The sequence below is a fragment of the Oryctolagus cuniculus genome, chromosome 9 (genome assembly GCF_051225735.1).
Source record: "Oryctolagus cuniculus isolate XC-2025 breed Fujian yellow rabbit chromosome 9, ASM5122573v1, whole genome shotgun sequence".
In the NCBI taxonomy this organism is placed as follows: Eukaryota; Metazoa; Chordata; class Mammalia; order Lagomorpha; family Leporidae; genus Oryctolagus; species Oryctolagus cuniculus.
In genome coordinates this window covers 124470001-124483841 of record NC_142875.1, presented here as the reverse complement: position 1 = coordinate 124483841, position 13841 = coordinate 124470001, and the positions used below count along the sequence as shown (strand labels likewise).

General features: G+C 47.1%; 2 protein-coding genes across 9 annotated transcripts in view; one reads left to right on the top strand and one right to left on the bottom strand.

Annotated features, from left to right (window-relative positions):
- TM7SF3 (transmembrane 7 superfamily member 3) overlaps positions 1 to 13841 on the top strand; it is a 56221-nt gene that overhangs the window by 32573 nt on the left and 9807 nt on the right. For 2 of the 3 annotated variants that reach the window (XM_002712696.6, XM_089304724.1), the window contains exons 11-12: positions 110 to 272; positions 1874 to 3846. In XM_002712696.6, coding sequence (XP_002712742.4) covers positions 110 to 272; positions 1874 to 2136 — 426 coding nt within the window. In that variant the 3' untranslated portion in view covers positions 2137 to 3846. Of the gene's footprint in view, positions 1 to 109; positions 273 to 1873; positions 3847 to 13841 lie in introns of those variants that run through there. The other variant, XM_017343318.4, reaches the window with a different exon arrangement.
- Positions 10698 to 13841, bottom strand: part of FGFR1OP2 (FGFR1 oncogene partner 2) — a 42662-nt gene continuing 39518 nt past the window's right edge. For all 6 annotated transcript variants that reach the window (XM_070049532.2, XM_070049535.2, XM_008259495.5 and 3 more), the window contains one exon: positions 10698 to 12601. In XM_070049532.2, coding sequence (XP_069905633.2) covers positions 12464 to 12601 — 138 coding nt within the window. In that variant the 3' untranslated portion in view covers positions 10698 to 12463. The remainder of the gene's footprint in view (positions 12602 to 13841) is intronic.

Here is a 13841-nt window from a genome sequence, read left to right as displayed (position 1 = left end):
CCTTTGTTCAGCTCTGGGGCTTGGTCCCTCATCACGAGCTGTGAGGGAGGTGTACTGACTCCGGTGGCGGAGTTGGCAGCGTGGTGCCTAACGCTTCCCTCCTCCGCAGCTGAACATCCTGGCCTGTGGAGTCCTTGGCTCCTACTCGGTGGTGCTGGCCGTCGACAGCTACTCGTACACGAGCCTTTCCCACATCACTTTGAATGTTCTCCGGAGAGCGCTCAGCCCGGGTTTCCGCAGAGCTTTCACAAGTGTGCCTTTGCAGACCACTGGTAAGGGCCTTTGTTTTTAAATAGATTTATTTATTTATTTTCATTTGAAAGGCAGAGTCCCAGAGACAGATCTTCTATCTGTTGGCTCACTCCCTAAATGGCCATGATGGTCAGAGCTGGGCCGGGCCGGAGCCAGGAGCTCCATCCAGTCTCCCACATGGATGCAGGGATACGAGCCCTTGGACCATCCTCCCCGGCTTTCCCAGGCGCAGAAGCAGGGAACTGGATGGGAGCTGAGCAGCTGGGACTCAAACTGGCGATTCGACGGGGGATGTGGTTTCTCAGGCAGCGGCTTAACTGCTGTGCCTCCGTGCCAGCCCAGTAAGATTCTTAAGCCCAAACGATTCGAACTCAAGGGAAGATTCTTAAGCCCCAAAGCTGGAGTAATGGTCAGATAGGAGTACTGCCCGCTTGGTGTAGCGAGCACCCTGCAAGTAGATTAAAAGAGTCAGCCGGGGTAAAAAGAGGAAACCCACCGTGCAAAGGCCCTGGGTGCCTTCTGCTGATGGCTTAGGGTTACGGGAGCGAAGAATCTAAGTTTCTTAGGTGCTTAAAGGTCATCTAAAAATCTAGATGACCTTGACTATGACATTTCTAAGCCAGGATTCTCAGCAGTAGCCGGTCAGTTCTCTGTGCAGTGGAGAATGTTAGTGGTTCACACTGTGTTTCTCTACTGGTGGTTTATGGGATGTGCAGTGTGGGGCGAGGGTGAGGGTGGCGACCGGGTTGAATTTTGTTGTTACTCCCTCGTTCCCCTTGCCTTAATGAGGCATGCACTTTGCCAGTTGAGAGTGGAGGTGGTTTTCAGTTAGTGTATTGTTTTTTCCTTTGTGTATGATTCTGTTTTAAATTTTCTGTGAACCTTTTGAAGGGAAAAATGACTGCCACATTCCGTGTCTGCAGAGTTTGAAAGATGCGTTGGTTTCAGAAACTTTAAGATACGGAGGGTGGAAGCAGGCACCTCGGAGCTGAGGCTCTGTACCACACGGACACCCGGGGTCGCTGAGACTGGGCTGGGCACGTCTTGGCCCTGCTGTCCAGAGCTCTGTGTGTGGAGAAGAGGGTGGTGCTAGAGACTTGAAATCCACGAGGTGCCTGCCAGTGTTTGACCCCGCCTTTTCCCCAGAGCTGGGCAGGATTTGCTGCGTGTGGTCATGGGTGTCTGTGTCCGCTCTGGGTGGGTGAGGCGCGCCCCACGGACAGGGATGTGGGCCAGGTGAGGTGATGCTGTCTGGTGTGCTCCCCACAGTGCATTTACGAAGTCCGGGCAAAGCAGCCCCTCCTGCTACAGTCCCCGTCTGCAAAACCACTCCACACACCGTGCCCGTGGGAACCGGCCACGAAAGCCAAGGAGCCATACGCAGGGTGTTTTTACAGCGTCTCTGGGCTTTCTGATGCCCACGACAGAAAACGGCTCATTTCAAAAATGAGTGTGGTGACTCTCTGGTTCCTCCTTGGTTTGTAGGAAAGGACATACGCATTTGTACTGACTCACCCTGAAGTCTGATGGTGGAAGACAGTGTATGCCATGCAGAGTGTGTCGCTCTCTGTTAGGTTTCAAAAGACAGTGGTTCACACTGTGCTTCTCCACTGTTTTTTAGATTTTATCGTCCTGGCAGTGTGGGGGATGCTGGCCGTAAGTGGCATCACGTTACAGATCCGAAGAGAGCGAGGGCGGCCATTTTTCCCTCCGCACCCGTACAAGTTATGGAAGCAGGAGAGAGAGCGCAGGGTGACGAACGTCCTGGACCCCAGCTACCACATCCCTCCGCTGAGAGAGAGGCTCTCCAGCCGCTTAGCACAGATCAAAGAGCTCTTCCGGAAGGAACAGCCCGCTGGGGAGCGAACACCGCTGCTTCTGTAGAGCCCTGGAGGCCGGGCCAGGGAGCCGCGCGCTGGTCCCCAGGCCTGGCGGGTCAGCTGTCACCGGCGTGCAGCTAGTGGGTGACCGCGGGGTAAGTGTGTTCTAGATAGTTAGGGTGTCCCCAAGCGGGAGAGTGAGGAAGGTCGCCCAGAAGTTGGTGGGGGAGAGGCGTTCCTTTATTTCTAAATATGGGAGAAATTACCTTTTTGTTCGCAAATGTATTAGCAATGTGTTCCACTAAATAGATACACTAAAAGAAAACTACAAAATGAACTGGAAAAACACTGACTGTTTGCAGAGTCCCCCCCGGGTGATTCTTTTTGTAACTCCTTGGACAGTTCTCGCTCTTCAGTCTGTCTGAGCTTGAGGGGTGTTGGAGCTGAACGTTAGGCTGGGTCTGCATCGGCCGCCCTGCCTGGAGCTGCAGGGGTCTGCTACAGGGCCTTGGACATCAGGGGACGACAAGAGCGGTAACTCCTTTCTTTCCACGGCAACCTGATTTCTGAGTTGCATGTCTTTGTTCGTATCCTACCTTATGGAAAAGGTACCTTTTGTGTGTTTCCTAGTATTTTTATTGCAACTTTTTAAATTGTGAAATGCACGTGGAACTTAGCACCTGACTCATTTCTAAGTGTACGGTTCAGTAGGTCCCCTTTGTTTTTGCCTTTTACTGCTGAAAATGATCAAGGAAATAGATCAGTGATTGCATTTGTTTGAAAATGGGCTGGCTGATGTTGGTGAGAGAAGCCTTCTCTGGAGGATTTATCTGTATTCTAAATAAGGGCTTCTGTGATTTTGTTGTTGGTTTCCCCCCTCTCGAGCCCTTTTGCGATGGTGTTGACAGGTGATCTTTACCTTGAACTGTATTCAAGGACATCCAGGTGACGTTCCTTCTTCACCGGTAGCGCCTCTAACAAGGAAACCGTGGGAAGGTTGCCTTTGTAGTTCTTTGTGCTGGGTTGGCTGTGTTAGCACTGGTGGGAGATGGAGTTTGTCATCACCGAGTTTCTGGGTGAAGCCTTTGGGCCGTCTGTGTTTCACGGTGATGGCCTGAGAGGCAGGAAGGATTCGGGGGACCTGTGGGGCTGCACTCGGTCAGCACCTTGGGTTCTGCAAGGAGAGGCCCCTGTTCACACCCCAAGGAAGCCCCTGGGCTCCATCCTGCTTCCGAGGGCGGGGCCCTCCCTCCCAGCCGGCAGAGCGCTGGGTTGTTGTGAGCTGCGATAAGCTTGCGGGAGCTGAGGTGCTTGATGGTTGTGCCATACGCATCGGTGAGCAAACTGCTGCTTCTTAGAGTGTCTTCAGAGTACAACCGACTTTGGAAGGTAATAGAAAAATTGTTAAGCTTTTGCTTTTTAAAGCATTTTGGGAAGGAAAAAACAAAATTTGAAGACCAGAAAATGAGCACCTTTTGCTGTTGAAAACCAGTGCGACTGAATTATCCTGTAATTCTTACCGTCTGCATCTTGACTGACGTTTAGACTTGATGAGAAATTGCTTTTGCATGACTGTAGGGACTCCGGCTTCGATGTTTGTTCATTCCAACAAAGTGCCCTGGGATGTTTGTGAGTTGTCTGCGACACTGTCAGGACATACTCCTACTGAGGACATGCGTTCCTGGGGAGGACTCACATTGTTCCAGAAATTTCCAGATAATTTGTAATAAAAAGCAGTTTATATAATTTTATAATAAATTCCTATTTTGAAAAATGCTACAGAGTCTCATGATATTTTTATAATTTTTAAAGCTGGTTATATTTGTACCGCAGCAGCAAGATAGACAGTTCGTAGCTATAAACACAGAATTAAGTGAACAGTTCTTTATTTGTAAAAATCCGTTTATGGATAACTGAAACACGAGGAAAGCAAGGGGCTCCGGGTCGGTGGGCTGGCGTTTGTCTTCCCGGTTGGAAGGAGGCGGAGCCTTTCTGGTGGATGAGAGTGTGTCGGTGCCCAGCACCTCAGGCGCACCATACTGAAGAGAGGTCGATTATGCTTGGATGTTTTCAAAAAGCTCTGATTAGCCTGCTGATCCACCTCTTGAACAGGTGGCTCCCTGGACACCCTGTACCAGCTTGCCAAACCGCGCCGGCTGCTAAGGTGCGGATACTGGTTTGGGTGCCCCCAAAGACCCAGGTGTTGGAACACACAGTCTGCCGTTAATGGTTTCGTGTTAATGATGCATGGCAGGGACTCAATCCCATTCCGGTGTCTGAAGCGGGGTCCCCGGGAAGTGCTTAGATGCACTGGGTCGTGCGGGCAGTGAATCTTTGTAGCTCTGGAAGGAGAGACCTCGGGGATGTCTACGAGTGTGCTCCCTGCCACTGCTCCCTGGCTTGCCCTGTGATCTTTGCTCTGCTTTGCACAACCCTCATCACATGCCAGACCCATGTGGCTGCCAGTCTTGGACTGGGAACTTGCAAAACCGTGAGCCACAATCGATCGATCTTAAGTAGCCTGTGCCAGATACTTAGTTGGTGTCAAATAAAACTCATATTCAAGGTAATTCCTACCATAGCTGGTTTTCTGTAGAAGGTGCGGTAGAAAACTCTGGGGCTAACCACCTGCAGCGCCAGCATCCCATATGGGCGCCACTTCAAGTCCTGGCTGCTCCACTTCCTATCCAGCTCTCTGCTCTGGCCTGAGAAAGCAGTGGAAAGATGGCTTAAATGCTTGGGCCCCTGCACCCATGTAGGAGACCCAGGAGAAGCTCCTGGCTTCGGATTGGCCCAGCTCTGGCAGTTGTGGCCATCTAAGGAGTGAAAGAGGATGGAAGACTTCTCTCTCTCTCTCTGCCTCTGCCTCTAATTCTGCCTTTCAAATAAGTAATTTTTTTTAAAGTGTATTAGACCAGGAGAGGACTGAAGAGATCGTATTATCTGACCTCTTTATTTTAAGTCTGGGGAAATTAGTGACCCCAGAGTGAATTGTGAGTCATAGAGTAATGAAATACCTGTTCCCAAACCAAAATGAGATACCTGATTCTTTTCTGCAAATGTATTTTAAACTCTTTGATGATGAAGATACAAATAACTATTTTCAGTTTTGTTCTGCTGAATTGGTAAGATACTACTTTTAAAAAAATCTTTATTTGAGAGGCAGAGTTACAGAGAGATAGAGGGAGAGACAGGGAGAGGTCTTCCATCTACTGGTTCACTCCCCAAATGGCCACAACAACCGGAGCTGGGCCAATCCAAGGTCAGGAGCTTCTTCCCAGTCTCCCACATGGGTACAGAGGCCCAAGCACTTGGGCCATCCTCCACTGCTTTTCCAGGCCATAAGCAGAGAGCAGGGTTGGAAGAGGAGCAGCTGGGACACAAATCTGCACCCATATGGGATGCCACACCTAGGCAGAGGCTTAACCTCTGCTGTTACACCATAGCACCAGCCCTAGGAAGACACTTGTAATGGTCATAGCTATTGCTGTGGTGTCTAGGTTGGGAATTAGTACTTTTAAACAGTGTGAACATGGCTTTCCAAGTCATTTGCAAAGATGCTGAACTATTTCTTACTTACCTCGAATGACCGGTACTTACAAGACATTTTAATTTCCAATATCCATGAACACCTCCACGGCAGCTTTTGCCTAGAACATTTTGGTATCAAGGTCACTCCTTGGTGATATGCTTCATATCTCTTAGTAGCCTTTATTATTGGCTGTAGTTTCCTTAGAATGGTGCCTTAGCCCTTGTTAGGAGGGTGGCTACCTGTGTTTCAAACTTGAAGTTTATTAGTTGAAATCCTAACGCCTGGAACCTCAGAATGCAACTGTATGATTGGGAGATGGGACCTTTAAAGAGGTGCATAAATTGAGGCCTTGGGGCTGGGCCCTGGACCCGTCTGACCGGTGTCTCTGAGATGGGATGTCCAGGGCCCCCTCACGGCCATTGCCCAGAGGGCGCTGGGACAAGGCAGCAGGGGGGCGTCCACTTGCAGCAGAGGAGAAAAGCTTCGGAGGAAGCCGGCCCCGCCGGCATTTGATCACAGACAGTGAAGAACTGGATTCTGTTGTTTGAGCCATTTCACTCTGGTAGCCTTCGCACAGTAACACCCTTTTCAAACACGTCTGTCCTACTTGTGGGTTGAATGCCTCTCGGCACTTTGGCCGCTCTATGTACGAGTCCCGCTCTTTCTTTTTTTTTTTTTTTTTTTTTCTTTTTTTTTCTTTTTTTTTTTTTTTTTTGACAGGCAGAGTGGACAGTGAGAGAGAGAGAGAGAGAGAGAAAGGTCTTCCTTTGCCGTTGGTTCACCCTCCAATGGCCGCCGCGGCCGGCGCGCTGCGGCCGGCGCACCGCGCTGATCCGATGGCAGGAGCCAGGAGCCAGGTGCTTTTCCTGGTTTCCCATGGGGTGCAGGGCCCAAGCACCTGGGCCATCCTCCACTGCACTCCCTGGCCACAGCAGAGGGCTGGCCTGGAAGAGGGGCAACCGGGACAGAATCCGGCGCCCCGACCGGGACTAGAACCCGGTGTGCCGGCGCCGCTAGGCGGAGGATTAGCCTAGTGAGCCGCGGCGCCGGCCGAGTCCCGCTCTTTCTGAAATGGACATAAAGAGCTGCTCAAGTTAGTGGAAATTCGGGAGTTATTCAAGGACTTCCAAGTAATTGTTATACTGGGAGGGGTGGCAGGTCTGGGTAAAGCTATACCAGCTCAAGAGGCAAATAAAAAAATTTAATATATATTGTAATGTATTGTAGTATATAATTAATATAAAGTGGCCTTTGACTTGTGCTATAGTTTGGATGTTGACTGGCCCTGAAGGCCCATGTGTTAAAGGTATGGTCCCCAGAATGGTGCTGTTGGGAGGCAGGGCCTCATGGAAAGTCCTTCCTTGGGTTGTTGCAAGTGTGCCCTTGGAAGAGGGTTGTTTGGAAAGCCTGTGTGTGAGCCTCCTGGCTCGCCCTGTGAGCCTTACTCTGCACACACTCTGCCACTGCCATCTGCCCGCATCAGAGTCCACGCCAGGAGGACTGCCTGATCTTGGACTTGAACCTCCGAAACTGTAAGCCAAGGCTGCCATTCTCCTTTAGGTATTTTGTTACAGGACTGGAAAGCTGACTACCACACCTTTACTTGTTGAGTGCCTGCATGTTGGGCATTGCCTGGGGCACTAGGAGGAAGATGGCAGGGGATCAGGCATGCTCTTTGATCTCAGTCTGGAGTGTCATAAGTGAGACGCATACTAAGATGTGCATGTACAAAAGAGGTTCTGCATGTGATGAACATTTATTAGGGGGTGGGAGTAGGAGCTAGGGTGCTGGCAAGAATTCCTTGAGGTGATAACATTGGAGAGAGTGGGGCAGCAGCCAGCCAGTGGTGGGCGGAGCACACACAGAACCTGAAGGCCCTAGGCTGTCCCAGCCCTTCCTGGTGGCAGTTGGTGGGACCCCATTCTCACTGGGTTAGCCCTTCCTTGAAGCAGGTGTTGTCAGGCTTCTCTCAGTTAAATGGTAACTGCTTCCACGAAACTGCCCAGAGAATGAATGCTTGTTCCTCCCAGCACCCTGGCGTTCAGCAGTTGCTCCCTGGGAGGTGGTGGCCCTAAGCCATTGCCTCTCTCCCTGAGTCTTTCTACTGTCCCCAGGCGGAACAGCTGTCCTGGGCAGGAGACTGAAGAATGGCTGCAGCTACCTTTCCACCTGGGAGTCTTCAAGGGGCGACAGGCCTGTTCACCTCTCATACACCTCCTGGCTCCTCTTGTTGATGGACTTCCTGCTGCCTGCACTTGCTCTCCTGTGCTCTGACCTGCCTGCCTCACAGCAGCAGACATGCCTTGGGAGGGGCTGGATGCCTGTATCTGGTGCATCTGGAAGCCAGGGAGACACTGCTGGGTGTGCCTTTGTTCCCCAGTTGTCCTGCAGTGTTTTCGGCAATTGAATCAGGCCCCAACTACTTTTATCATTAAAAAAAAAAATGTATGTATGTAGGTGAGAGAATGACAAACACAGAGCCCCCATCCATTGGTTCACTTTCCAGATAACAACAGCTGGGGCTGGGCTGGGGCCGGGAGCCAGGAACACAATGCAGGTCTCCTGTGTGGATGGCAAAAACCTTACAACTTGGAGCCATCTCTGCCCCTCCAAAGTCTCAGCAAGAAGCTGGAGCTGGGAATTGATCCTAGACTCTGACATGGGACAAGGGTATCTTAACTGCTAGGCCAAACACCTGTTCTCAACTCCTTTTGGGGGAGAACTTCCTTGCATCACGATTTCTTTGTTAAAAGGTGTGCTGTTTGGAATGTGTCTGGTTTCTAAAGGAATAATTTCAGGGCAGTGCTAAGGACTGCCTTTCTCTGTAAAAGCATCTGTCACCATGCTTCTTAATGCCTGAGGTTTTTTCTACACAGGACAGCCTTCTGTTCCACATTATAGCTACTCATCTTTGCTTGCAAACCAGCTCCACGTCTGAATGCCTTCAGTGATAAACACCAGTGGTTCTCTTCCTGCTGAATGAACAGTATTTTGAGCTTCTGTGTATGTCTGGAGTCTTGCATGAATCAGGAACAAAATCCCTCTGTGCTCACTGAAACAGGTCATAAGACAAACCTAGTCCAAGGAGAGTTAGCATTTCAGAAGCTCGTTCACTCACTCATGGGAATAACCTGGAGCACTGAGCGCCTGACCAGGGTGCTGCTGCAATTTGAGACCTGTGGTCAGAGCCTCTGCGCTTCCTAGTAGCCCAAACCCAGCACCATGCATCTGCAGCTCTAGGTAGAAATCGAAGATGCTAAGGTCTGGGGTGCTGGTCATACTTGACATGTTGCGAGGGAGGGGGAGAGAGGAGGCTGACCTGTTTGAACCAGCTGGGTGATGGACAGCCACAATCATGACCCAGCCTGCAGCTTTGTAGTGTTGAGAAAGCCCAGCTGTAGTCTTCCTAGGTGTCTCACACTCAAGAAACAGATCCTGAATTTCAAGACGGTCTGTTTTATTCTGGTTACCATTCTGTTAATATTGGTTTATATAGGCTGTGTTTTCTGAAAGGCTTTGATTGCTCTAAAATAACACCTTTCTTTCCACAAATGGAAAAAAAATTTCCAAGAGACATCAACTCGAAACTAATGTATTTGTGTAATTTAATATGAAGCTTTTAATTTACTACACAAGTTTATTTTCTTTCCCTTGCTATAATCTTCAAGCCATAGTATGCACATAAAATAACTATTCCCTTGCTGCAGGTATTTGGGGGGAAACCACTCTGTCCACTCCCGCCCTACCAGCGTGTGGGCTTTGATCAGGAGGTAGCAATGAAGATGACAAGGGATGGCAGGTTTCCAATAGATCTTGAAGAACCAGCAGGATCTGCTGATGAATTGCATCCAAGAGAAAAGACAAAGTGGAGTCACAAGGCACCACCAAGGATTTTGGCCTTAGCAGCTAGAAAGATGGAACTGTTGCTGGCTGGAATGGGGACAGGGTATGGAGAGGGTCTGGGAGTAAGACGGGGAATTTCATGTTGGACATGCTAACTCTGAAACATTTGACAGTCACAGGCGGCTGAGTTAATGACAGGTTTATGCCAACACTGTACATCTGGGAGTCTTCCAGCTCCAACGCGATATTTAAATTTATGAGACTAGGAGAGACCACCAAGGGTCTGAGCAGAGGACAGGCAGGATGACCTAGCCTGGCAATCCTCTAGCGTAGAAGGCAGAGAGCATGAAGGAACAAAGAGGAACAGGCAGCAAGGCAGAAGGAAGCTGTCCCCTCAGGCTCCAGTTAGAAGTGATCTTCATGTTTCACTCCAGCAATCAAAAAGAGGTAGTGGCAGCCATCCCAAATTAAGTTAGGGATCTGTGATCTTCCATTTTTCATTGAAACAGTTTAAAAATAAAAAATACTGGAAGTTACCCAGATATTAAAGTCTATCAGAATATATTTGAGCAGTTTCCCTGATAACTGTACTCATTCTAGGAAATAAACACAGCTGACTGATGAGAAATAACAGATGGTCTGTCTCCTACGGGTGACGGGGTGCAGCTGTTCACAGTTCGGGAGGCCAGAATTCTGGTCAGGGAGAGTGCCTTCCAAACCTCTCTGCTGGCCTCTGCTGGGGGCTGACCACCCTCAGGGTTCCTGGCTTCCAACAGTCTGCCTTCCCATGGCTTCCTCTCTAAATCTCTGGGCTTCTAATCTCCTGTTTTTATTGTTAACATAAAGAGAACAGGTTTCATGTATTTCATAGACAAAATTCTAATACAGTGATACTTCTCTCCCTCCCTCCTCCTCTTTAATTTTTCCAATAATATCCTCTGCTTCTTTCCTAAGGACACGAGTCATCCAAGGTAATCCTGTTTGGGACCCTTAATTACATCTGCAAAGGCCGTATTCCAGATAGGGTCACACATTTCCAGGAAATCACGTCACATCTTGGACTTCCCTTCCGGGAGCTGTGGGGCAGAGACCTGGGTCAGCCTGCTACAGAGGATAAAAAGGTTTGCAGGATCAGAGAGTGGCTCAGAAACTCTACTCCTAAGAAATAGTTTCTGAGTTCCTAGTTTTGTGCTAAGAAGAGACTTTAAAATACATAAGAACATTGTTTTCAAATTAAATTGGAGACCATATCAATTTTAATTACTCATCTTTATTGACAAAATAGGCTCCTATGCAGTATGTACTCTCAAGACATACATTTAAGGTTCAGTTTAAAAAAAAGTACAGGATGGAAAACTGTCACAAAAAAAAAAAGTAAATGTCTTACAACAAGACCATAAAGGTATCCAAGCAAGAAGACCAAGAATAAATTAACTTAATTGTTTATAAAAATAAGTATTTATCAAGTAACATTTGTTAACAGAGCTGCCTCAATGTACTGCCTCAGACTTAACCTCAATTGTGTAGCTTATTTTCTTTAATCCTTACTTGGGATAAAAACTGTTTCAGTGAATGAGCCGTCAAATTAAGGGATATTTGCCCAAAACCAATACAAAAGTTTAAAAGAAGTGCCTTTTATTTATAAAATATCAAGTAAGGCCTCTGAATGAGAACAGAAATCCAATTAATGTCTGGGCCACTAGCCCTTTCCTATCAGTCAGCCCCACTCCCCCAACCTTAAGATAGAAAAATTCTGAAGCAAAAAGTAGTTTTGCATTGTTCCAATATATGAAATTATACATAAAAGTTACCATGGGAAGTAATATTTGCTTAACAAATTATATACTCCAAAGTAGAATCTCTACTTGTGCTAACTTTAATATGTATTTATATAAATGAATATATTTAATTATATCTGACACTCATTCTTTTATTCTATAATTACCACATAGTATGAAAAATTTAGGTTTCAGCTAATGTTAAAGCTCATTTATATATCTGGTAGTTTTTAAAAAAATTATGTACTGTGTATCTGTTATTTTTTAAAAAACAGAAAATGTATTTCTGAATCCATAGACTTTCAACTGAAATGTTATAAGAAAGTCTTACAGGTTCCAAGACCAGATCAAGCTTAAAAACTGATTTAGAAATTTTGAGATTTTGATTTGATAAAAGGGTGCTATGAGCCAGAGGAATTCCCAACTTACTTTGAAATTACTTGGCTTATCTTGCTCTATTACACGTTTCAACTCTGTAAGATAAACGAACTATGTAGTATCCTTGAACATCAACCAGAGAAAAATCTCATCTTTGTTTCTGACTTATAACCAAAACTTATTCTTTCCAAGAAGTAGTTTAACCTACTAAATGTTTATTATAAGATTTTTCTTTCTTAGAAAGTAGTATTCCTTCCTCTTTCATTCCTGAAATGACATTTCATACACTTCAGCGAGTTATAGACAATTATTAGGTAAGTATCAGGACAAAATTAAATCACCTCTCTTAAGGTACATGTAAAACATTCCCACATCCTTTAAAACCAAATTTTCTTAGACAAAAACTGAAATTAATGGGAAATTAGATAATCATTAAAGTTGAAGTCTCATGGTCCGTAAGCTGTTTCACTTCTGACACCAAACAAAAAGGGTAAAATTTACTAAAAGGATCTTCCACTTGAAGAAGTATGGCAAAAATAAATACTTTAAATTGGGATAACTCTGTGGATTCCCATGTACGGGGAATATTGAAGTTTATCTAAGCTCTTTATGCTGAGCAGTCGTGGAAACCTTTCATCCCCAGCTAACAGCGTTCAGTTTCCACTTCTCCATTCTGTTTGGAATAGTCATAACCATTAACTACACATTTTCTGTTGCTGTCTCTTAGCCAGTGTACTGTACATATTAGAAACAAACAAAGGGTGGATTAAGACTGAGTGGTCTTTTCCGTCATTGATTCACTGATGCATAGGTCGGTCCTAGTGACCTCGGGAGCCAGGTGAGTGCAGACGTGGGGCTCTTCAGCTCTTTCTCAGACTCAGGTCACTGTTGGTCACTAATGCTGACAGTGACGTACTTTCTGATGCGTCATCTTTCCTAAGGTTCAGAAACGATTCTCGAGTTATTTGAAGGATCTCTCTCAGGCCTTTGTTTTCTTGCTAAAGGGAGGCAAGCACAAAGCAGCAGTCACCTTCTGCAGGGCAGTTACCAGAGGACAAACATAACAGCACGTTCTGTCACTGGCGTGAGGGTGCTACGGGATACATGTACTGACAACTGGAGTGGAAAGAACTTCACAAAGAGCTAAGAAACGTGTGCAGTATCTTCCACCATTGCAGATGTAATTCAGTAACTCAGAAATTGCCTTACTTAGTAGTCACAGCAGAGGTGAAGGTAATACCTGCATTTACACCTACGTAACTCGGGCAGCCAGTGAACAGGTTCCGGGACTAGAGTGGCAGCACAGAATGCAGCACAAGACCTGTGATTTGCTCTCCTTGATGGAATGTGAGAGCAGTGCTGGCTGAGTACAGGATACTTTCAACAGGAAAGTAACTGACCAGATCTGTTCTTGGTAAACAACGCTGCTTTTGTTCTGCTTTTATAATTTATTGTCTACCATTTTATTTTCAGTCCCACTTTCTAAGTTTCAATGGTATAAAGTGGAGATTAGCAAACCAGGGCCTGCCGTTTTTAATTTTTCATTTTGGACAGGCAGAGTTAGAGACAGAGAGAAAGGTCTTCCTTCCGTTGGTTCACCACCCCCAAATGGCTGCTACAGCCGGCGTGCTGCGCTGATCTGAAGCCAGGAGCCAGGTGCTTTCTCCCGGTCTCCCATGCGGGTGCAGGGCCCAAGCACTTGGGCCATCCTCCACAGCCTTCCTGGGCCACAGCAGAGAGCTGGACTGGAAGAGGAGCAACCGGGACAGAATCCAGCACCCCAACCAGGACTAGAACCCAGAGTACTGGCGCCGTAGGCAGAAGATTAGCCTTGTGAGCCGCAGCGCCAGCCAAGGGCCTGCCCTTAAGACTTTTTGTAGATAAATTTGTGGTGGGGGCTAGGCCTGGTTTTGAATTACAGCAGCAGAGGTGAGTAGGTGAGAACTCGGCTGTAAAGTGGAATGCACTAACACCATAAGCTCAGAGTGGAAACTGGCGTGTGGTTCTCTGTCAGCAATGTCCCCACTGCAGTTTGCAAATGAAGAAACTTCTGCCCTAAGAAGCCCTGTTCCATTGATTTGAGCTGCTCAACAATGACTTACACTTTTGATACCACAAAAATCAAGGACAGATCAGACTACAAAGGCTTTTACTGTCCCTAAAAAATAAACAGTGCCCCAAAAATATTACTTGCGGCTTGAAAGAATATTTCCCTTCCTCACCTCTAACAGCACAAAT